At 38.4% G+C, this 25938-nt stretch overlaps 1 protein-coding gene across 1 annotated transcript in view; it reads left to right on the forward strand.

The window, feature by feature from the left end:
• The window catches only part of LOC128648646 (survival of motor neuron protein), a 54362-nt gene that overhangs the window by 20531 nt on the left and 7893 nt on the right, over nt 1-25938 (forward strand). The window contains exons 5-8 of the mRNA XM_053701443.1: nt 15236-15391; nt 16020-16088; nt 23648-23758; nt 24057-24135. Coding sequence (XP_053557418.1) covers nt 15236-15391; nt 16020-16088; nt 23648-23758; nt 24057-24113 — 393 coding nt within the window. The 3' untranslated portion in view covers nt 24114-24135. The remainder of the gene's footprint in view (nt 1-15235; nt 15392-16019; nt 16089-23647; nt 23759-24056; nt 24136-25938) is intronic.

Genomic DNA, 25938 nt, shown 5'->3' on the forward strand with positions numbered 1-25938 from the left:
CTGATAGCACCTGCGTGGCCACGCAGCACTTGGTATGCAGACCTAGTGGACATGTCATCGGTTCCACCGTGGACTCTGCCAATGAGGCAGGACCTTCTAATCCAAGGTCCATTCACGCATCCAAATCTAATTTCTCTGCGTCTGACTGCTTGGATATTGAACGCCTGATTCTATCAAAGCGTGGTTTTTCTGAGTCGGTCATTGATACCCTGATTCAAGCTAGAAAGCCTGTCACCAGGAAGATCTATCATAAGATTTGGCGCAAATATTTTTATTGGTGTGAATCCAAGGGTTACTCATGGAGTAAGATTAGGATTCCTAGAATATTGTCCTTTCTCCAAGAAGGATTGGAGAAGGGATTATCAGGTAGTTCCTTAAAAGGACAAATATCTGCTTTGTCTATTCTTTTACACAAACGTCTGGCAGATGTCCCAGACGTTCAAGCGTTTGGTCAGGATCAAGCCTGTATTTAAACCTGTTGCTCCGCCATGGAGCCTAAACTTAGTTCTTAAAGTTCTTCAAGGGGTTCCGTTTGAACCTATGCATTCCATAGATATTAAGCTTCTATCTTGGAAAGTTTTGTTTTTAGTAGCTATCTCTTCGGCTTGAAGAGTTTCTGAGTTATCTGCTTTACAGTGTGACTCGCCTTACCTTGTTTTCCATGCAGATAAGGTGGTTTTGCGTACCAAACCAGGGTTTCTTCCTAAGGTTGTTTCTAATAGGAATATCAATCAGGAGATTGTTGTTCCTTCACTGTGCCCTAATCCTTCATCAAAGAAGGAACATCTGTTGCACAATCTTGATGTGGTTCGTGCTTAAAGTTCTACTTACAAGCAACTAAAAATTTCCGCCAAACATCTTCATTGTTTGTCTATTCTGGTAAACGGAGAGGTCAAAAGGCTACGGCTACCTCTTTCCTTTGGCTGAAAAGCATCTTCTGTTTGGCTTATGAGACTGCTGGCCAGCAGCATCCTGAAAGAATTACTGCTCATTCTATTAGAGCAATGGCTTCCACATGAGCTTTTAAAAATGAGGCTTCTGTTGAACAGATTTGTAAGGCGGCGACTTCGCTTCATATTTTTTCCAAATTTTACAAATTCGATACTTTTGCTTCTTCTGAGGCTATTTTTGGGAGAAAGGTTCTACAAGCAGTGGTGCCTTCCGTTTAAGGTACCTGTCTTGTCCCTCCCTTCATCCGTGTCCTAAAGCTTTGGTATTGGTATCCCACAAGTATGGATGAATCCGTGGACTCGATACATCTTACACAAGAAAACAGAATTTATGCTTACCTGATAAATTTCTTTCTCTTGTGATGTATCGAGTCCACGGCCCGCCCTGTCTGTTTAACACAGGTAGTATATTTTTATTTTTAAAAGCTTCAGTCACCTCTGCACCCTATAGTTTCTCCTTTTTCTTCCTAGCCTTCGGTCGAATGACTGGAGGGGCGGAGCTAAGGGAGGAGCTATATAGACAGCTCTGCTGTGGGTGCTCTCTTTGCCACTTCCTGTTAGGAAGGAGAATATCCCACAAGTATGGATGAATCCGTGGACTCGATACATCACGAGAGAGAAATTTATCAGGTAAGCATAAATTCTGTTTTTTCTTCATTCTCTTGCTATCTTTATTTGATAAAGAAGGCATCTAAGCTAAGGAGCCAGCCAATTTTTGGTTCAGACTCTGGAAAGCACTTGTTTATTGGTGAGTGAATTAATCCACCAATCAACAAGAACAACCCAGGTTGTTTACCAAAAAATGGGCCGGTGTTCTGTCGAGAACTCCCAATACATCGAAAACTCCAATCTGACGTCACTTCCGGTATTTCCATACATCTGATTGGTCCGTGTCCAGTGAGTGACATGATTCACAACCAATCAGTAATCGCCTATCTTCACTATCTATTTTGCCTCCGCCTGGGGGGTTCAAGGGGGGCAAAGCCCCCATTGTAAACCTCATTCCCCAAGGTTTACTTGGGGTGTATGCCAAAGGGTCTGCGGTGGCCCCCCAGACAGAGGCAAAACAGATATTAAAATAAGAGTCACCGCAAGTGACGTCAGATTGGAGTTTTTGACAAATTGGAGTTCTCGACTGAACACTTGCATCTAAAATTACATTCTTGCTTTTCAAATGAAGATATCAAGAGAACAAAGAAAATTTGATAATAGGAGTAAATTAGAAAGTTCCTTAAAATTTCATGCTCTATCTGAATCACAAATGAAAAAAATTGGGTTCAGTGTCCCTTTGAGAGCTGGATGAAGGGGTTGGTATTTTGCTCCCCTAAGCCCTAAAGACCTATGTTTGAAAGGTAATATCATGCTCTCTCAAATGGTGCGTCTTGTGTGTTTAGGTTTAAGCAGTGTTTAAAAATAAAAAAAACACTTGTTTTAATGCACAAACATATAAATACCCTTCTAACGGGCCATCAAAATAGCCCAGAGATCACCAAGACCCCTTTTTTTTTAACCCCCTAAGAACCTCTTAAAAATAAAGCCCCTTTATGTTTTAATAGCCAGGTGATCACTGTGTTAATAGTGATCATCTGGCATCAATAGATATGCATTTATTTGCAGATCAATATTACTTTTCTGTACTGAAAGCCCCTTATTTATGAGGATAGCGCCTTCTGTTTACTATAAAGTTTTTAGGACACACACACTATTGTTTATTAAACTTTTTTATTAAATACATTTTTTCACTCTTTTTTTAATTTATTTTTTTAATTTTGCAGGTTTCTTACACGTTATGATATAGACATAAAATAATGGTATAGTTTGAATCTGTAGGGTCTCCTGAAAAAAATAAAAATATATATATATATATATATATATATATATATATATATATATATATATATATATATATATATATATATATATATATATATAGATAGATAGATAGATAGATAGATAGATAGATAGATAGATAGATAGATATATAGATATAGATATATAGATATATAGATATATATATATATAGATATATATATAGATATAGATAGATATATATATATATACACACAGAAGAAAGATAGGCACTCTCTGGACTTGCATAATAATGTAACCTTTATTTATATCAAACTAAAAAGCGGCTTGGGCCTAAATATGAGCAACATTTTAAAATTACACAACAGTTCAGCACAGGGTGGAAATGGCTCAGCATTTGAAGGGTTAAAGGGACACTGAACCCAATTTTTTTCTTTCGTGATTCAGATAGAGCATGACATTTTACGCAACTTTCTAATTTACTCCTATTATCAATTTTACTTCGTTCTTTTGCTATCTTTATTTTAAAAGCAGGAATGTAAAATCTTAGCAGCCAGCCCATTTTAGGTTCAGCACCATAGATAGTGCATGCTTATTGGTGGATTACATTTACCCACCAATAAGCAAGCATATAACCCAGGTTCTCAACCAAAAATGGTCCGGCTCCTATGCATCACATTCCTGCTTTTTAAATAAAGATAGCAAGAGAACGAAGAAAAAATCATAATAGGAGTAAATTAGAAAGTTGCTTAAAATCGCATGCTCTATCTGAACCATGAAAGAAAAAAAATTGGGTTTAGTTTCCCTTTAAGGAACTACTTGACCAGAACAGAGAGAGCGTTTGCAAAACCATGAATATGGCACACAGCCCCTCTCTAAAATTCAGATTATCACCTATCGCAAGTATAAGCACTTCAGTGGGACAAGTGACCCATCTTGAAAAAGGAGGGGTTACATGCCCAGGTGGCTATCTCCTTTTGGCATCAGTGATCACCTGACAGAACTATAGACATATGGAACTTCATCAAGGATGTGGGGTATGTCCTAAATTGCCCCACCAATACAGAGACACACTTGAGACCCCCTTTTTTGAAATTAGAAATCCTTCTCTTTCAAATTAGTGTTCCTGTGTCTAATGCTGCCAGCTGATCTTCGTAACAATGATAAATATCTCACAGTATTTATTATTTTGGAGGTTCGGGCAATTTTTTCAGAGGCTTGTATGTAATACACTCTCACCAAATAAATATATTGTAAGACGCTTTGTTTGAAAGGCTGAGGTCCCTTGATTCAAACAATTGGTTTTAGGTCCATATAGCTATCAAGTAATTTGTCATAGTAATAATCGGCTAGATTACGAGTCTTGCGTTTATAAGGGGTGCGGTGCTAACGTGCATTTTTTTTCTCACCGCTCACTTACCTGCAGCACTGGTATTACAGGTATTTACAAACCCGGCGTTAAAAGACAAGCATAGAGCATAATTGAGCTCCATACCGCACTACAATACCAGCGCTGCTTAAGTCAGCGGTGAGCTGGTTATATGTGCATGATTTCCCCATAGACATCAATGGGGAGAGCCGGCTGAGAAAAAGTCTAACACCTGCCAAAAAACAGCATAAATCTCAGTAACGCAGCCCCATTGATTCCTATGGGGAAACACATTCTATCTTTACACCTAACACCCTAACATGAATCCCAAGTCTAAACACCCCTAATCTTACACTTATTAACCCCTAATCTGCCGCTCCGGACATCGCTGCCACCTACATTATATTTATTAACCCCTAATCTGCTGCCCCCAACATCGCCACAACCTACCTACATTTATTAACCCCTAATCTGCTGCCCCCAACATTACCGCCACTATTCTAAATGTATTAACCCTAAACCTACGTCTAACCCTAACACCCCCTAACTTAAATATAATTTAAAGGGACAGTAAAGTCACAAAAAAAATCTTTCATGATTTAAATAGGGCATGCAATTTTAAACAACTTTCTAATTTACTTTCATTACCAATTTGCTTTGTTCTCTTGGTATTCTTAGTTGAAAGCTAAATCTAGGAGGTTCATGTGCTAATTTCTTAGACCTTGAAGACTGCCTCTAATCGGAAAGCATTTTGATAGTTTTTCACCACTAGAGGGCGTTAGTTCATGTGTTTCATATAGATAACATTGAGCTCCGCGAAGCTCCCAAGAGCAAGGACTGATTGGCTAAAAATGCATGTCTATCAAAAGAACTGAAATAAAGGGGCAGTTTTGCAGAGGTAATCACAGAGGTAAAAAGTATATTATTATAACTGTGTTGGTTATGCAAAATTGGGGAATGGGTAATAAAGGGATTATCTACCTTTTTAAAAAATCTGGTGTTTACTGTCCCTTTAAATAAATTTAAATAAAATTCCCATCATTAACTAAATTATTCCTATTTAAAACTAAATACTTACCTATAAAATAAACCCTAAGATAGCTACAATATAACCAATAGTTACATTGTATCTAGCTTAGGGTTTATTTTTATTTCACAGGCAAGTTTGTATTTATTTTAACTAGGTAGAATAGTTACTAAATAGTTATTAACTATTTACTAACTACCTAGCTAAAATAAATACAAATTTACCTGTAAAATAAAACCTAACCTAAGTTACACTAACACTACACTACAATTAAATAACTTACCTAAATTAAATACAATTAGCTAAATTACAAAAAACAAACACTAAATTACAGAAAATAAAAAACAAAATATTTATACTAATTACACCTAATCTAAGAGCCCTATCAAAATAAAAAAAGCCCCCCCCCAAAAAAATAATAAAACCCCCTAGCCCAGTGGTTGACAAATCTGTTCAAAATTTAGGAGCCAGGTATATTTTTAGGAGCCAGACAGTTGGATTTGTATATAGTTATATTGATAATAACCCAAAAACTTAGGAGCCAGGGGTAAAATTCTAGGAGCCAGTGGCTCCCAGGCTCCTGGGTTTGTCGAGCCCTGCCCTAGCCTAAAGTAAACTTTCAATAGCCCTTAAAAAAGGGCCTTTTGTGGGGCATTGCCCCAAAGAAATCGGCTCTTTTACCTGTAAATAAAAAATACAAATACCCCCCAACAGTGAAACCCACCACCCACACAACCAACCCCCCAAATAATAGCCTAACTAAAAAAACCTAAGCTCCCTATTGCCCTGAAAAGGGCATTTGGATGGGCATTGCCCTTAAAAAGGGCATTTAGCTCTATTGCTGCCCTAACCTAAAAATAAAACCCACCCAAAAAAAAATCCTAACACTAACCCCCGAAGATCCACTTACCGGGAGAAGTCTTCATCCAAGCGGCAAGATGTCCTCAACAAAGCCGGCAGAAGTGGTCCTCAGACAGGCAGAAGTCTTCATCCTTCCGACGTGGAGCGGCTCCATCTTCAAGACATCCGGCGCGGAGCATCCTTTTCAATCGACGGCTTCTTCGGAATGAATGTTTCTTTAAGTGACGTCATCCAAGATGGTGTCCCTTAGCCAATAGGATTGAGCTTGCATTCTATTGGCTGATTGGAACAGCCAATAGAATGCCAACTCAATCCTATTGGCTGATTGCATCAGCCAATAGGATTTTTTTCTACCTTAATTCCGATTGGCTGATAGAATTCTATCAGCCAATCGGAATCTAGGGGACACCATCTTGGATGACGTCACTTAAAGAAACATTCATTCCGAAGAAGCCGTCGATTGAAGAGGATGCTCCGCGCCGGATGTCTTGAAGATAGAACAGCTCCACGTCGGAAGGATGAAGATAGAAGATGTCTGGATGAAGACTTCTGCCCGTCTGGAGGACCACTTCTGCCGGCTTCGTTGAGGACATCTTGCCTCTTGGATGAAGACTTCTCCCGGTAAGTGAATCTTCGGGGTTTAGTGTTAGGATTTTTTAAGGGTGTATTGGGTGGGTTTTATTTTTAGGTTAGGGCTTTGGGCAGCAATAGAGCTAAATGCCCTTTTTCGGGCAATGCCCATCCAAATGCCCCTTTCAGGGCAATGGGGAGTTTAGTTTTTTTTAGTTAGGCTTTTATTTGGGGGGTTGGTTGTGTGGGTGGTGGGTTTTACTGTTGGGGGGGTATTTGTATTTTTTTTTTTTTTTTTTTTTTACAGGTAAAAGAGCGGATTTCTTTGGGGCAATGCCCCTTAAAAGGCCCTTTTAAGGGCTATTGATAGTTTTTGTTTTGGCTAGGGGGTTTTGTTATTTTGGGGGGGGGCTTTTTTATTTTGATAGGGCTTTTGGATTAGGTGTAATTAGTTTAAATATCTTGTAATTTGTTTTTTATTTTCTGTAATTTAGTGTTTGTTTTTTTGGTTATTTAGCTAATTTTATTGAATTTAGTTAATTGTATTTAATGTAGGGAATGTATTTAATTGTAGTGTTAGGTGTTGGTGTAACTTAGGTTAGGTTTTATTTTACAGGTAAATTTGTATTTATTTTAGCTAGGTAGTTATTAACCCTTTAAGGACACAGCTTTCTGTTTGCTCAATTGTTTTATGATGGAAATTTTTTTTAATAACTATTCTACATAGTTAAAATAAATACAAACTTGCCTGTAAAATAAAAATAAACTCTAAGCTAGATACAATGTAACTATTAGTTATATTGTAGCTAGCTTAGGGTTTATTTTATAGGTAAGTATTTAGTTTTAAATAGGAATAATTTAGGGAATGATAGGAATTTGTATTTAGATTTATTTAAATTATATTTAAGTTAGGGAGTGTTAGGGTTAGACTTAGGTTTAAAGGGTTAATAAATTTAGAATAGTGGCGGCGACATTGGGGACGGCAGATTAGGGGTTAATAAATGTAGGTAGGTGGCGGCGGCGATGTCCGGAGCGGAAGATTAGGGGTTAATAAGTATAATGTAGGTGGCGGTGATGTTGGGGGCAGCAGATTAGGGGTTAATAATATTTAACTAGTGTTTGCGAGGCGGGAGTGCGACGGTTTAGGGGTTAATATGTTTATTATAGTGGCGGCGATGTCCGGAGCGGCAGATTAGGGGTTAAAAATTGTATTATAGTGTTTGCGATGCGAGAGGGCCTCGGTTTAGGGGTTAATAGGTAGTTTATGGGTGTTAGTGTACTTTGTAGCTCTTTAGTTATGAGTTTTATGCTACAACGTTGTAGTGTAAAACTCATAACTACTGACTTTTAAATGCGCTACGAATCTTGACGGTATAGGGTGTACCGCTCACTTTTTTGGCCTCCCCAGGACAAACTCGTAATACCAGTGCTATGGAAGTCCCATAGAAAAAAGACTATACGCAATTTACGTAAGTAGGTTTGCGATAAGGCCAAAAAAGTGTGCGGTACACCTATACCAGCAAGACTCGTAATAGCAGCGTGCATAAAAAAGCAGCGTTAGGACCTGTTAACGCTGCTTTTTTACCTTACCGCAAAACTCGTAATCTAGCCGATTTATAACCTGGCAGTAACTGCTAGCGAGAATGTAAAAGTGTGATAGTTTGTGAAATTCTATATAGGATGACTTTTGGTACAACTCAGTTTTGTTTCTGTTCTATTATTTTTTTATTATTTTTTTTTTTTAATATTTTGGCTTTGCTGAGTTAGTTTGGACAGAGGTAGGTGCTTGATAAATTATCAATATGGGTTAAGCCACCACTATTTGAAATCGGAATATTGGGTAATTTCAAAAATGAATCTAATGTTTGTATGGTAAGATATTTTATACCTACTCATTTTCTGTATAAATTTAAAAAATTGTCCATAGTGCAAAAATAATAAAATGTATAGACATCAAATCCTAAATCTGGTGTCTTGGGAAGGTAAACTGATGCAGTGTTCTCCCCAGGATTTATCGAAAGGGCACACCACTTGGTTGATTTTACTGACCACCCTGTTAAAATTTAAACCAATATTAAGCTAAAATAGCTAATATTAGAAATGTTTAAAGGGACACTGAACCCACATTTTATTTTTTTTTTTGATTATTCAGATAGAGCATGCAATTTTAAGCAACTTTCTAATTTTACTCCTATTATCAATTTTTCTTGATTCTCTTGCTATCTTTATTTGAAAAGCAAGAATGTAAGTTTAGAAGCCGGCCCATTTTTGGTTCACAACCTGGGTTGTGCTTGCTGATTTGTGGCTAAATGCTGTCCAGGGTTCTGAACCAAACATTGGCTGACTTCTTAGCTTAGGTGCCTTTTTAAAATAAAGATAGCAAGAGAACGAAGAAAAATGTATAATAGGAGTAAATTAGAAAGTTGCTTAAAAATTGCATGCTCTATCTGAATCACAAAAGAAAAAAATGGGTTTAGTATCCCTTTTAATGATAACTGCACAAACCATAATTAAATAAATTCATGTTAAATTATGCAATTAATTTGTACTATGGCTAGCAGAATATGTTCTTATATTGGAACGTATTTCACGCATCCCACCCACCTGGCAAAAAATTCTGTGCAGATCACTGCTAATGCTGAATGTGGGATAACAAAGTTTGGGATGGAAATAATTAGTGAAAAATTACTCTCATATAACTATTTATTATGTGTTTGCTTTTTTTATTTCATATGGTGGCAATTTCCTATATTTTACTTCTGCAAACTAAAGTTATACTAGGTCTCCTATAAAAAAAAAAGTTATTATTTGTGTGGGTGCCTCACATATAAAAGGTGAAATTTTATGTATAAATTCAATGAGGGCCAAGCAACTAAAAACAGCTCTAGCACAGGGGTGTAAAAAAAATAGCTCTGCAGTGAAAGGCTTAAAGGGACAGTCAACACCAGCATTTTTCTTTTTTTTAAAAAGTAGATAATCCCTTTATTACCCATTCCCCAGTTTTGCATAACCAACACAGTTATAATAATACACTTTTTACCTCTGTAATTACCTTGTATCTATGCCTCTGCAAACTGCCCCCTTATTTCATTTTTTTTGACAGACTTTTTTGAATTTACACCCTTTAGTGGTGAAAAACTGTCAAAATACTTTCAGATTAGAGGTGGCCTTAGAAATTAGCATATTAACCTCCTAGGTTTAGCTTTCAACTAAGAATACCAAGAGAACAAAGCAAAATTGGTGATAAAAGTAAATTGGAAAGTTGTTTAAAATTACATGCCCTATTTAAATCATGACTGTTTTTTTTTTTTTTTGGACTTGACTATCCCTTTAAGCATGACGTGAAGCTTCTTTGTTTGTACCTTGATTTCATGTGCGATACCGGATGGACAGATTGGGGGCAAGTGGCCATGCAGTGCAGAATTATTTTGATTGTCATAACCATCAGAAATATCCTCACAGCTTTGGTTTTTAGTGCAACTATTTTAAGTTTTTATTTTAAAATATTTTATTTTTGCTACAATGGTTATGTTTGGGCATGGATATGTTTAGATCTACTCATTTTCTGCATAAACTACAAGATGGTGTAAAGTGACAAAAATATTACATTTTCTGTTTTAATTTTCAAATCGTAATTGTTAAATGACATAAAAATAAAATAGTAATTCCTGGTGTCTTGGGAAGGTGACCTAATGCTAAATGTGACACCATAAAATATGTGTGTGAGATATTTAGGAAATAATGACCCTGTATGCCAAAGAAAATGACACAATTTTATTTTTATGCTAGCTCTCTCCCATGTTATTATTGTGAACTAGTTATTTTCTAAAAATGCTTGGTGTTCAAAGAATTAGGTATAATTTTGTGTGTACCTTTTTTATAGAAAGAAATATTGAACTTTATTTGTAGATGCAAAGACTGTTAAACAGCTAAACAGTAGTGTAAAAATAGCTCTGCATTAAAGGGTTAAAAAAACATCTTACGGGGTGACTCAGAAGCAGTGACATTCTTTCTTGATGCCTGTGTTTCCCCTTTATCACTGTACACGCTGAAAATATAGGTACATACTGAACAGGTATTAGGTCTCCAGCATCAATAAACACTAAAGGAACAGGATACTGTAAAATAGTTGTTCCCTTAATGTATTTCCAAAAACTTGTTATACCAGCTGCAGAGTATAGAATGTGTGAGAAATTGCATTTTCAGATTTATTTTTGTATAGGAAATTGCTGGTTTTGTGCTTTGAAACCACAGCCTATTGAAATGGCTTGATCTTGCAAATACAATAAGATCTCTTTATGTTATCACTTTGTGTATACAAACTTGCTTCCTTATCTTATATCTGTTTCTAAACCAAAACCCAATACTTACAGAGAACAATGGAAAATGTATAATTGTATTAGTTGTCTCTTCTACACCCCACCAGGAGTGTAATTTCTTCTGCTAGCTGTGTTTACATTATAGATGGGGATACCACAGGCTAAATCGACTATTTCAAATACCGAAATAAGAGTAAGCGAGCAACTTGCAAACAATTTAAAACACTCCAGCAAGTAAAGTGGATCATTATAAACAAATTAAAGGAGAGACATTTTTTGGATAAACTGTCCCTTTAATTGTAAATAGCTTTTCTTTTTTGTGGCTTGTCATGACCATGTTTAATAATCATGTTTTGTTAACTAAAAGTGACCAGTACTTCTCTGTGATATGTGAGCCCAGAAGCATACGGTCCTCCACCAGAGAGAGAGGAAAGAAAAGGTTTTGTTTTTCCGCTGCCATTTATGGAAAGTTCTTTGGGGAATTTACTAGTAATGTGCTGATGTGTGGAACATTTTCAGTTTCTAAAAATGACAGCAAGTAAGAGACCAGCTAAAGCTGTTACATCAGAGATGGAAGTGAAACCATAGCTACACTTAGCAGTTTGTCACATTTCTTTCTATTAGCCATTAAGACTAGAATTAAAGCGGTTATCTGGTACGTTTCTTGTTTAGTCTTGCTAATGCCAAATCTAAAGAAGAGCTGCGTATGGCAACACTACAGTGAATGCACTGAAGGGGGAAAACTAATAGGGCAGTGTAAATACTGTGGTCAGACATACGCAAATAATGCAACAAGGATGAAGAAGCATTTAGCAAAGTGTCAAAAATGTCCCTTGGATATACAGTATTCCTACAAGAAGCTGCTGCAGCTGAGTGCTGGGCCATCACCTGGGGAAACGCAGCATCTAGAAACAATTGTGAGTAGGGAAATTATATTAAACGAAAAACAGAGGGGGAAGGTATCTCCCCTCACCCTTTCCCACTCTGCAGGTCAGAGTGGGTCATATCCAATACCCCTTTTCCGTCTTGGTCCAGTGGTGACAGCAAATCCTGAGGGGAGGTACCATCTCTTCTACATATTGGTTTAGTGGTGATGAAACCCGAGAGGAGTGTTATATCTAACTGAATACCTTATGTGGTTAAAACTTCATGCATAGCTCTTATCCTTGCAATGTTATATGCACCCTGCAACAACCAAGCTTTAAAAGTTTATCCTTCCTCTACAGTTATTAGTTTCTTACAAGCTCTGTCTCTTATAATTAGTAAATATGTCCAGAGAATATAGCGACTGCTTCCTTACTTAGATACAGGAGACAATAATGTTTCATTGAATTCTTGTACGTAGGAACTCCAGATACATGGCTCCTTTAGTCTTAACTAATTTATTCAAATATCAAATATCCCCGGACCCCCCCTCACACCATAAGCAAAGGGAAATGCACCCTATAGAACCTTTTCCTTTTATTATTAAACTAGTACTAAAGCCCGTGTACATGGGCCATTTTTTGCAGTACAGCGGTCCCACCCCTTGCTCTCTCCCCCCTCTCTTTTGTTCTCTCTTCCCCCTCTCTTTTGTTCTCTCTTCCCCCTCTCTTTTGCTTTCTCTCCCCCCTCTCTTTTGCTTTCTCTCTCCTCTCTTTTGCTCTCTCTCTCCCCTCTATTGCTCTCTCTCTCCCCTCTTTGGCTCTCTCTCCCCCCCCTCTTTGGCTCTCTCTCCCCCCCCTCTTTGGCTCTCTCCCCCCCCCTCTTTGGCTCTCTCTCCCCCCCCCCCCCCCTCTTTGGCTCTCTCCCCCCCCCCCTCTTTGGCTCTCTCTCCCCCCCCCCCTCTTTGGCTCTTTCTCCCCCCCTCTTTGGCTCTTTCTCCCCCCCTCTTTGGCTCTTTCTCCCCCCCTCTTTGGCTCTTTCTCCCCCCCTCTTTGGCTCTTTCTCCCCCCCTCTTTGGCTCTTTCTCCCCCCCCTCTTTGGCTCTTTCTCCCCCCCCTCTTTGGCTCTCTCCCCCCTCCTTTTGGCTCTCTCCCCCCTCCTTTTGGCTCTCTCCCCCCTCCTTTGGCTCTCTCCCCCCTCCTTTGGCTCTCTCTTCTCCCCCCCCCCTCTTTGGCTCTCTCTTCCCCCCCCCCCCCCCCCTCTTTGGCTCTCTCTTCTCCTCCCCCCCCCCACTCTTTGGCTCTCTCTCCCCCCCCCCTCTTTGGCTCTCTCTCCCCCCCCCCTCTTTGGCTCTCTCCCCCCCCCCCCCCCTCTTTGGCTCTCTCCCCTCTTTTGCTCTCTCTCCCCTTTGGCTGGCTCTCTCCCCCCCTCCTTTGGCTCTCTTTCCTCTCTGGCTCTCTCCCCCTTTGGCTCTCTCCCCTCTCTCCCCCCCCCCTCTTTGGCTCTCCCCCCCCCCCCCTTTGGCTCTCTCTCTCTCTCTCCTCTTTGGCTCTCTTTCCTCTTTGGCCCTCTTTCCTCTTTGGCCCTCTCTCCCCCCCCTTTGGCTCTCCCCCCCCTTTGGCTCTCTTTCCTCTTTGGCCCTCTCTCTCCCCCCTTTGGCTCTCCCCCCCCCCCCTTTGACACTCTCCCCCTCTCCTGCTCCCTCTCTGGCTCTGTCTTCATTGAAAACCTTTGCCTCTCTGGCCACACCCCCATCACAACGCTCCCGTCGGCCACGCTCCCTGACACTCCGCTTCAGCCGTGCTCTGTCCTGAGTGTCAGGATCCAAACGGTCAGGTATGTTTGTCACGTGCAGTCTCTACTGCGCATGACTGCATCTGACAAACATACTTGGCCATTTATTATATAGGATATATTGATACACATATTTTGATACTTACAAGAGCAATCTTATGTGACAGGCTACTTTTCTGTTACTTGGCTGTTTCACATTTTAGTGTCACAATCTTGTATCATACTACTAAGGGTCCAAAAGCGACCCTATATGCCTTTTTATTTATTACATATCTTCCATTACATATCCTCAAATCACTATATAATAGCATCAGCGGTCTAAGAGAGACCGCCACCTCCTACATGAGGTATAATGTGTTCTAGTTTATTTTTACGCTTTGTATTAGGGGAAAATGATAAGTTTACATTGCTTTAAACACGGCAACCGAATATACATAAAGAGGTTTGATTGAGAGTACATAGGTTAATTACCTGCCAAGGATTATGTTTGCATTCTAGGATGATATGTTTATTTATAATGTATAATTTGTGTAGTGGTGACATTTTGTATCCTTTAGACGCTACTACTCAGACATATGCTTATGTCTCTGATTACATTTTAACATATTGTTGTCTATATACCCTCAATAAAAACTGATTTGGTATGCACATAAAAACTGGTAACCATTTTCATAATTGCACATAACACAAATACAAAAAGTTACTTATGAAATGACTATTGGTGCCTATACATTTCAATAAAGGGTGGCCATTGCTTACTCTCGTGTGTTATGAATTGTTTAATCTTTGAGGCCATGAGCATGTATACACTAATAATGCTTTGGTTGTACACTGGTCACTATTATACTAAAGATGAAGCTATGATAATCCTTTGTGTATCCCAGCTAAGGTTGGCACACGCGCATATAACAGCTTTGGTTGTCGCTTGCAGATATGACAGCTAAGGTTGGCGCACGCGCATATAACAGCTTTGGTTGTCGCTTGCAGATATGACAGCTAAGGTTGGCGCACGCGCATATAACAGCTTTGGTTGTCGCTTGCAGATATAACAGCTATGGTTATTGTTCATATACTTTTCTTAACTTATACAAAATGTACCCCTTACATCCATTGCAGATCGATGTTTAAAAGATGTGAAATGTGTAATTTTATGTTTTTGCTCCTTCATATTTTTTATATTTGTCTTATTTTTTTATTTTGTAATTTATTCCATGTCCCACAAGATATAATTGACTAAACCAATAAATGCACGATAACCCAAACCCTTTTCTATAAATATATAAAGTATAAAGGTTTATCTGAGGTTGTTTTTCATCCACATGTTTACAGAGATCATGAAATATTCATTAAATGCCCATATTTTAGACCACACAAACTGATCCTCTTTAAACGCTACAGAATCTTGGTTCTCATCAAAAACATGCTCTTGTCTAGAGCGTTTAGGGATCTTGTATTATTTGCAACACAGCCAGTTTACAGCTCTACTCTTTGTTTCACAAACAGTTACTTTATCTAAACAACAAGAAAGCTGGATAACTATATTCTGTGCATTTATTTCAATGGCCTGGAGCAGCCAACACCACTTTGTGAGACTGATAGATAGTGGAGCTTGTTTTAAAGGCACACTTACACTTTTTGAGCTTTCTCCTTAATTTATTTTGTTTCTTTCTAGGATATGAATGGAGATACAAGATCGACAGATGAAAGTGATATGTCCTGTAGATCATCTGAAAACAAGGTTCCTCATAACAGAACCACACCAAAGTCCTCTAATTGGAACTCTCACTTCCCTCCAGTACCACCTCCATTTATGCCTGACATGGGCAGGGTAAGATCTTTACTCTCAGTTTGTATGAATAGCATGCTAATTGAAGCACAAACTTACCTGACAGCTGTCCAATTTTTCCCAGGGCAATCAGTTTTTGTTGTCCTTCTGTCCTGAGGGTGGTGTTTTACTTGGTGTCTGTCCCACATTGCAAAAAGATTTTAGCAAATTAGACATGAAGACTTTATTGATTGTATGTAAATATTTGTTTGTATAATGTGACATCAGAGTATACTACACTTTACATAGTAGAATAATTAAATTATGTATTTGATGAACTGGCATTTGTGAATCTCATGTAGATTACAGATTAGAACAAATACAGTATTATGTATATTGTCTGCACTTTTTGCTGTTTAGTTGTGATACAATAGCAGGAGAAATTAATTTCAAATGTTAGAAGCTATAGAAGCAGAGAATGAATGGTAGTATATTATATGAGCAGGTACATTTTATCTGTCCGCCTTCCAGGGTTAAGGAGCTCTCTTGTTTTTTCTTCAACCTTTTTGTCATTAGGCTCATTAGTGTTTCTGTACTTTGGCTTTTTCTTTTTTTTGGGGGGTTATGTGTGCATGGCAATAAATGTTAAAAAAAAAAAAAAAAAAAAATTCTTTTAAACTTATTTTCACAGCAGGATAAGTCAAATGATGCTCCACCGTCCCTGTTTGGTTGGCCTCCTTCATTTCCTCCAGGACCTCCTGTAAGTAAATTTAATTTTGAATTGTCATCGTATGTGTCTGAGACAAATGGAAAATAAAGAGTTTGGAGTAAAACGGGAATTTGTGCCGTGGCAAATGGATATGTTCATATTTCCGTACCATAATATGTGCGAACATACTATTGTTAGGCAAAACCTTAATAAAATAGGAACAATAAACATTGAACACATAAACGCTAAAAACACATGCAATAATATTACAGTATATTGTATGTATATGTGTGTATGTATTAAAGCCCTGAAATTAAAGCTATAAATGTAAAAACAGCAATATAAAAGAATTGTTTATATACTTGCGATAGATGTTGCTGTCCATTAATAAGGCAGTGAGGAGTTCTGTTATTCAACCAGTGGGCAATGCATTTTAATTTTTTGCTGCATATAAAATTGACTTTTGTTTTTTAACATGCACACAGACTTCCTGTTAACTTCAATATGAAAAAAGACCAGCATTAAAAAATATTCTTAAGATGTTACTGATCTTTTTATATGCATGATAGCAATTTTTTTTTCTGTTCATTGTACTAGCCCTTTAAGGATGGCAAACCACTCTCATGTGTTTTATACAGTATTGCAGTGCTTTAATATAAATGCAGGTGGAAAAACTTTTCTTTAAATCCATTTATTTTCAGCTAAGAGCCTGTGTAACAACTTCCTCTAATGGTTACATGATCACTAAAACAGGCGCTATTGTGAAAGCAAGGGCTACCTAGATAGATGAGAAACTGCAGTCTCATGCACTCCCTGTCTCCAAATTGCACAACCGCCTGGGTGCTCATAGCAAAGAGTATTTCATAAATTGTCACACAGTAGGCACTCACAGGTCTTTCAAGAAGGAAAACTTTCTGTCAATGTTTATAAGAAGATTCTCAATCCACATGTATTAAAGGGACAGTAAACTTCATAATTTTTATACTTTAAAAATAAACACCAGCTTTAGTAATATTAAATTAACATTTTGTCTGATTTCATAAAGTTTTTAAATAAACATTTAATTGACCCTCATTATTTTTTTTTTCTTTCTAATAATGCAGCCCACCCACCGCTTCTCCCTACTATTTTATGATTTTTACCTTATACCTTTTGTGCCTATCAGTGGGGTACCGATCGTGCCATTGATGTCTATATTGAGCGTGTTCCATTATACTCAGCTGTTTTCCCTAAGTCTACGCATGCACACTTTTTTGCTTTTTCCCTCAGCTGTCACTGAAGTAAATATTGAAATGCTGTGTCTGCAAACCCGCTAACTACTTATTGATTGCTTGTCTGCGCATGCGTCCTTTTTGCTCTTTCCCTCAGCTGTGAATCTAGCAGCATTTGGCATCCGCTCTGAAGGCTTTCTAATAAGTTTCAAGAGTGTACTTAGTAGCCTGGTCAGGGGGCGTGAAAGTCAGAGGGCGGAGTTACAAATATGCGACCGGAAAAATATTTTAATACATATTGTCTATATCACACTCGTCATTGACAGTCCTAGTGTTTCCCAACTGCGGTCCTCAAGTACCCCCAACAGTCCTGGTTTTCATTATAGCTGAACTAGAGCACAGATCATCTGATGGATAAGAGCAGGCTGTTTACTGATCAGCTGAATTTTTCACCTGTGCACTGGTTCAGCTATAATGAAAACCAGGACTGTTGGGGGTACTTGAGGACCGCGGTTGGGAAACATTGGGCCACACCATATACAAATTTATTTTCTTTTTAAAGACACGATGAGTCCACGGATTTCATCCTTCCTTGTGGGATTATGCCTCCTGGTCAGCAGGAGGAGGTAAAGAGCACCACAGCAGAGCTGTATATATAGCTCCTCCCTTCCCTCCCACTCCAGTCATTCTCTTTGCCTACGTTACTGATAGGAAGAGGTAAAGTGAGGTGTTTTATTATTTTTGTTCTATGGTGTAGCCGTAGTCCATATCAGTCTCTTCAGTAGAGCTTTTGGTGGCTTTAGAGCAATAGGAACTGGTGGGACATAATTCTCACTGTGCCTCCTATACATTGATGCTGCCCTTCTCCTAACAGCCTAAACAAAATTAACTCAGGCTTTATGGTTTTACACAGGGCTATGGGAGGAAGAGGACCTCCTAAACCTGCTGAGCTGCCCTGCTGTCAGGCAGAATACAAAGGTAAGTGCTGACTTTTTTATTCTGGGTCTGAAAAAAGAATCTGAAGATTCAGGACAGAGGAAGTAGCACTTTTTTGGGACATAAAAACTCCTACATATATCTAAAGGGAGGATTCTATGACAGCATTTTCTTCACAGGCACTGGGGCTGAGGAGATTGGAAGGTGGCTTCTCTGGGGTTTTGTATAGATTTAATCACGCAGCAGACTTAACATTACTCTGTTAATGTGTTAATTTTATTGACCAAGCTGACTACCGAGCTGACTACAAGAGGCCTAAGGGAGTGTGATTGTTTTGTGTACGGTAATGTACTTTGCCCCCAGGCTTTAAATGTAAGCTTCAGACCTCCCGGAGTACTAATTCTGAAAATAGTAATGGCTACCGGGAAAGATGTGTGGAACGCCCACGACGGGCGGGGTTATGTTTGGCGCCGTTTTTGGAGCGCAATTTTCTATCTCTCTGCAAATTAAGGGATTGTGTGTTTCACGCCCACAAGGGAGGAGTTATGTCCGACTGAGACTGCACTCTCTATTCTCCTTCCGTTCATCGGAGGGTTGGCGTTTTTTCTCTCCTAGCACAATACTTAGTGCTGTCATTAGGTGACTGGATCTGCTTGTAAATTATGTGAGGTTACATTTAAGCATGATGTTCTGATGCTCACCTCAGCAAGGTTTATCTGAGATGTACGTGATTCTTACGTACTATTCTAGTTTTTTTCTGCACTTGCAAATAATGAGTTGCAGTTTAAAATTTAAAGTAACAGTAACGTTTGTTTAGCTGTTAATTTTATTAAAGGAGTTTCAGTTTTTTCTTTATTTCATCCGTTGTGATTTGTATGGCACAAAAGCACACAAAAATAAAGAGTTACTTTAAGATTTAAAGAGAGAGTAACGTTTTTTATGTGTGAATTCTATTACAAAATTGCAGTTGTTTATTGGTTACTTCATCCTTTGTGACTTTGGATGGAATAAAAGCACACAAAAATACAGAGTTACTTTTAAGATTTAAAGAGACAGTAACGTCTTTTATGTGTAAATTTTATTAAAGAATTTTCAGCTGTCTATTCATTCCTCCTTTGTATCTTAGGAGGGCATAAAGACACACAACCATAAGTTACTTTTACGATTAAAGTGACTAACATTTTTTATGCCACAAAATTCTCCGATAGTGTCCCACTACATTTTTTGGCCCACATACAATGCCCTGTGCTTCCTTTTACACTCCACTCGGAGTTATGATGTATTATATGGTTTTCTCACGAGGTAGAAAACATTGCTAGAGGAAATTTTTCAGTAGTTGTTTTTTTCCTAATGGTTCTTCCATGTTACTGAAGAGGGGAAGATACTTTTGGATTATCTGTGAGAGAATTCTCAGACTCAGATTGAGTTTTTTTTTATCTAGCCTGGGCGACCCCAACATAGTACGTCCAGTAAAGACATTTCCGGTGTACCTATACTAGTGTGTCCAGTGAATTACTGGACAGATAGCTCAGCATGCTAAGGCACTGTGGCTGAGCTCGGTGGCATCCTAAGGGTTGCAACACTCAGCTTTTCATCTTTCCAAGGTTGATAAAATGAGCAGCGCATTGAGACCCTTACGGTTACGGGTGATTTGCCACACTTGGCAAGTACCACATATGTACATACATTTCACAAATCTGTTTCCCATCGCCGACTCAGCATAAGGAGGCTGGAAACACATTTCCTAGGGGGGACGGAGTAGTTTCAGCTTAATACAAATCTAAAATTTAGGAGAGAAAGCGCACATGAAATCCGGAGTGTAAAAAAATATAAACTTTATTCCAAATCCTCGTAAGGTAAAATCAAGGGTATGTGTACATACACATAAAATATCCAGAATGGTATGCAGGTAGCATACGCGCTTCTTGCGCACTTGGTCACTGCTCCACCAGCTTAGCTAGGTGAACTGTTATACACTTAGAGGATAGGTGCTTTGGACAAAGATTACAAGTGGGAGGTACTCCAGGGCTTCCAATGGCAACCTGGTGTGTACTTGTATATCGTCACTAGTGCTACGGTGGTTGGTTTGATTCGTTGTCTGATGCTATTAAGTCAGAAGCTTCCCTGGATATAAACCCAGGACAGGATTAAAAACTTTCAAGATGGCTAATTCCTTTATTTCAAATTCTTCACCTTCTCAAACTGGGAGCATAATTTGCTCTGTTCCAGCTCTCTAGGTTTTATGGTTAGAGCTTTGTTCTACGAACATATGCTCTATGGCTAAGCTTTTAGTGATTCCTTACAAGGAGAAGTCTCTGTTGGGACCTGGCTGGATGGAATATTCTTTTTTGAAATTTTAAAGTGTTAAGAAAAAAAAAGATCCAAATAGCCAGCTGTTGAATCAAAGACAGCATGAAGGACATGCCCCCGATCCGGGATCGGACCTTGTAGGGGCAAACTTTCTGTCTTCGCTCAGGCTTGGGTTTGAGATATTCAGTATCCCTGAGCAATAGCAAATAGTGTCCCAGGGATACAAATTTGAGTTCAAAAGTTTTCCTCCCAAAGGCAGTTTTCTGTTTTCAAGATTATCTGCATATCAGACAAAAGGAGAGGCGTTCTTACACTGCGTAGGAGACCTCTCACATCTAGGAGTGATTGTTCCAGTTCCAATATAGGTATAGTTTCTGGGTTTCTTATCCAAAACGGGTTGTAGTCCTAAAGGAGGAGGGAACCTTCAGACCACTTTTTAGTCTACTAAAAATTTTCAGTCGACCGTCTCAAGATGGAAACTATTCGTTTCATTCTTTCCTTGATCAATTAATGACATCAGTGGATTTAAAGGACGCGTACTTTCATGTGCCATTCTCGAGAATCATCTCAAGTTATAAGGTTTGTCTTTCTTTTGGCGGTGCTTCGGTTCGGGACATTGCAGTGGTACCCTATCTGGACGACATCCTAGTCCAGGCGCCATCCTTATAGCAAGTAAGATTTTTCAAGGACATGGTGTTTTCCTTCCCGTGATCTCATGGGTGAAATTGTTGTTCCTTTCTTGTGTCTTAATCCTTCACAGAAGGAACATCTTTTGCACAATTTGGACGTATTCTGTGCTTTATAATTTTACTTACAAGCGACTAATGACTTCGTCAATAGTCTTCTCTATTTGTCATTTTTTCTGGAAAACATAAGGGTCAGAAAGCTACGGCTACCACTTTCTTTTTGACTGAAGAGTATCATCCGTTTTGCATATGAGACTGCTGGACAGCAGCCTCCTGACAGACTTACGGCTCATTCCACCAGGACTGTTGCTTCCTCATGGGCATTCAAAAATGATGCTTCTGTTGAACAGATTTGCAAGGCTGCAACTTGGTCCTCTCTTCACACTTTCTAAATTTTCTAAATTTGATTCTTTTGTTTCAGCTGAGGCTGTTTTTTTGGGAGATGGGTTCTTCAAGCAGTGGTGCCTTCCGTTTAGGTTCCCTGTCTTGTCCCTCCCTTTTCATCTGTGTACTCTAGCTTTGGTATTGTATCCCACAAGTAAGGATGAAATCCGTGGACTCATCGTGTCTTTAAAAAGAAAAGAAAATTTATGGTTACCTGATAAATTTGTTTCTTTTTAGACACGATGAGTCCACGGCCCGCCCTGTTCTATGAGACAGGTTATTAATTTTTGTAAACTTCAGACACCTCTGCACCTTGGCTTTTCCTTTCTCTTCCTAACTTCGGTCGAATGACTGGAGTGGGAGGGAAGGGAGGAGCTATATATACAGCTCTGCTGTGGCCTGCTGACCAGGAGGCGTAATCCCACAAGTAAGGATGAAATCCGTGGACTCATCGTGTCTAAAAAGAAACAAATTTATCAGGTAAGCATAAATTTTCTTTTTAATGATAAAACTATAAATTTATCATTTTCAATAACTTGTGTTTATTGACCCTTTAAGTCGACGTTTCGTCCCAACACATGAGCCTTTATCAAGACAAACATGTCATTATATATACACAGTTGGTGAATTATTTATCTTGATAAAAGCTCACACGTTCAGCTAAAACATCAACTTAATACTTTTGGATTGAGAATCTTCTAATAAATGTTGGGAGAAAGATTTGCTATTTGGAAGACCTGTGAGTGCCTACTGTGTGACAATGTTATAAGATACCTTTTGGTATGAGCACCCAAGCTGTTGCAGAATTTTTGAGACGGGGAGTGCTTTATAAGTCAGTGGCAGAAGTATTTGCAATAATGTATAATATTGCTATAAACATTGTTACAAACACTACTACCTGATGGCTTGACACTTGTTCACATCTGAGCTCACTTAATATTACTTTTTAAGAAATGATACCAATTGAACAAAGCAAAATTGATAAATAGAAGTACATTACAAAGTTGTTTAAAATGCCGTGCTCTATCCAATCCATTTAAAGGGCCATAATACCCAAATGTTTAAACACTTGAAAGTGATGCAGCATAGCTGTAAAAAGCTGATTAGAAAATATCACCTGAACATCTCTATGTAAAAAAGAAAGATATTTTACCTCAAAAGTTCCTCAGTAGCCACCTCCCATTGTAAAGGATTTCTAAGCAGCATTTTAGTGTGTTTGTCCTGGGACATCTGAAGGGACTAGCATCGTGCACTCTCATATTATTTCACCAATCAGGTAAAGGAAGCTTACTATGAAATCTCATGAGAGTTAAGTCAAATCTCATGAGATCACAGGAAGAGTTCATGACCTCAGCACTGCTGATGCTGATTGGCTGCTGTTCATTTCTTAATTTTTTTACCTGCAGCTGAGTATAACTTTTTACACAGCACTGACTCTGCTGAGCTGAGGAAATTGTAAGGTAAAATATCTTCCTTTTTTACATAGAGATGCTCAGGTGATATTTTCCGGTCAGCTTTTTACAGTTATACTGCATCAGTTTCAAGTGATTTAGCATATGAGTATTATGTCCCTTTAAGTTTAATTTTGACTTTACTGTCCCTTTAACATATTTAGTGTGTCTACACTGAGATCATTTTAAGCCTCCAAGTAAGGCAACATTTTATTGTGGCTTAATAAGCGTTTATTTGTATTCACTTTTTTTAATGGGAGTGGCAATCTAGAGCACTGACTAAGGTAGAATTAAGGTAGAATTGCGAAATCAACAAGTGTATGATAAAAAAAACTTTACAACAGCACTTGCTCTAAAACCGTAAAAAAAAATGTTCTGACAAATTTCAAAATTGACTTAAATTTGTCAGCCATGTGACAGTCATCAGCCAATCACAGACTCGTATAAGTATACTCTGTGAACTCTTGCACATGCTCAGTAGCTGGTGCCTCAGAAAGTGTGCATAGAAGACTGCACACATGATTATGGAAGTAAATATGGAAAGTCTTTTAAAACTGCATGCTGTATTTGGATCTTGGAAGTTTAAATTTTGTATTTAGTGTTCCTTTAATTGTATTTCGTTTCTCTCTTAGCTGATTCCTCCTCCCCCTCCAATGGGCCCAGATACGTGTGAAGATGATGATGCTTTGGGAAGTATGTTAATTGCCTGGTACATGAGTGGCTACCATACTGGTTATTATTTGGTAAGTGGAAATTTGTGCATATTAAAAATACTGAATGAAATCTCTTTAGAGGTGAGGGTTTGCCTTTTCCTGTTTGTGCACTCTTTAAAAATGCTGTAAACTGCAACTGATGTTCTTGTCTAATCTCTCCATTCCTACTACATGAGTGATAAAATTCATCATCTCTTCTGAGTAATGTATTGAACTAACTAATCATACCTGTTTGACTACAGAGTCTATCTCTTTGTATCACACTTTCTCTGATAATCCCCAAATTCACATAAATTCTTGCATTGTTTTCTTGTTTGTTATTTTTTAGGGTTTAAAACAGAGTCGACTTGAAGCTTCATTTAATAAATATCCTCATCCGAAGTAACTAAGCATATTATAATCAACATGTAAGTATTAATGAAGATCTATATTATTCTCACATAGACTGTATAATGTACAGTTCCACTGTCCCTTCTTTGTGCCCATGGGCTGATTGCTGTAAATGTGGTTGGGCATTGACTTATATCACAAACCTATATTTACATATATTTAAATGCTTGTGATTTGTGTGCTGGTGGTATCCATTATGTGCTGGGTTTAGAGTATATTCTCTTCACAGATATACAGTTAGCTATTTTCTGAAGGCGAGAAATAGTCATATGACTGAAACACACTGTGATGGAACTACTCGCTTAAAGTGATGATAAACTAAACTTTTCCTTTTATAAAAACAGATCTGGAATGTTAGTGATATTTTAAATGGAGTATAATTCATCAGTCGTAATGAAGTTGTGCTGTAACTTTTTTAATATAGATATGAAATTCAAATACCCCACGCTCCGCTGCCCACTTCAAAGTCAGTTTTCCTGTGAGCTAATGGTTTGAACTGTTCTCCAATCAGTGCTGTAGCTACAACAAAAGTGCCACAAGGGGAGATCCCTGATTGGACAACATATCAAACCTGTATCTTACAGAAAAATTGACTTTTTCACTGGGTGGCGGCACACAAGGTAATTTACTTATATATATATTAATTTACATATATATATATATATATATATATATTTCTTTCATGTAATTAGCAAGAATCCATGAGCTAGTGACGTATGGGATATACATTCCTACCAGGAGGGGCAAAGTTTCCCAAACCTTAAAATGCCTATAAATACACCCCTCACCACACCCACAATTCAGTTTTACAAACTTTGCCTCCGATGGAGGTGGTGAAGTAAGTTTGTGCTAGATTCTACGTTGATATGCGCTCCGCAGCAAGTTGGAGCCCGGTTTTCCTCTCAGCGTGCAGTGAATGTCAGAGGGATGTGAGGAGAGTATTGCCTATTTGAATGCAGTGATCTCCTTCTACGGGGTCTATTTCATAGGTTCTCTGTTATCGGTCGTAGAGATTCATCTCTTACCTCCCTTTTCAGATCGACGATATACTCTTATATATACCATTACCTCTGCTGATTCTCGTTTCAGTACTGGTTTGGCTTTCTACAAACATGTAGATGAGTGTCCTGGGGTAAGTAAATCTTATTTTCTGTGACACTCTAAGCTATGGTTGGGCACTTTATTTATAAAGTTCTAAATATATGTATTCAAACATTTATTTGCCTTGACTCAGAATGTTCAACTTTCCTTATTTTTCAGACAGTCAGTTTCATATTTGGGATAATGCATTTGAATTAATCATTTTTTCTTACCTTCAAAAATTTGATTCTTTTTTTCCTGTGGGCTGTTAGGCTCGCGGGGGCTGAAAATGCTTCATTTTATTGCGTCATTCTTGGCGCGGACTTTTTTGGCGCAAAAATTATTTTCCGTTTCCGGCGTCATACGTGTCGCCGGAAGTTGCGTCATTTTTTTGACGTTATTTTGCGCCAAAGATGTCGGCGTTCCGGATGTGGCGTCATTTTTGGCGCCAAAAGCATTTAGGCGCCAAATAATGTGGGCGTCTTATTTGGCGCTAAAAAATAAGGGCGTCGCTTTTGTCTCCACATTATTTAAGTCTTATTTTTTCATTGCTTCTGGTTGCTAGAAGCTTGTTCTTTGGCATTTTTTCCCATTCCTGAAACTGTCATTTAAGGAATTTGATCAATTTTGCTTTATATGTTGTTTTTTCTCTTACATATTGCAAGATGTCTCACGTTGCATCTGAGTCAGAAGATACTACAGGAAAATCGCTGTCTAGTGCTGGAGCTACCAAGCTAAGT

The sequence above is a fragment of the Bombina bombina genome, chromosome 2 (assembly GCF_027579735.1).
Source record: "Bombina bombina isolate aBomBom1 chromosome 2, aBomBom1.pri, whole genome shotgun sequence".
In the NCBI taxonomy this organism is placed as follows: domain Eukaryota; kingdom Metazoa; phylum Chordata; class Amphibia; order Anura; family Bombinatoridae; genus Bombina; species Bombina bombina.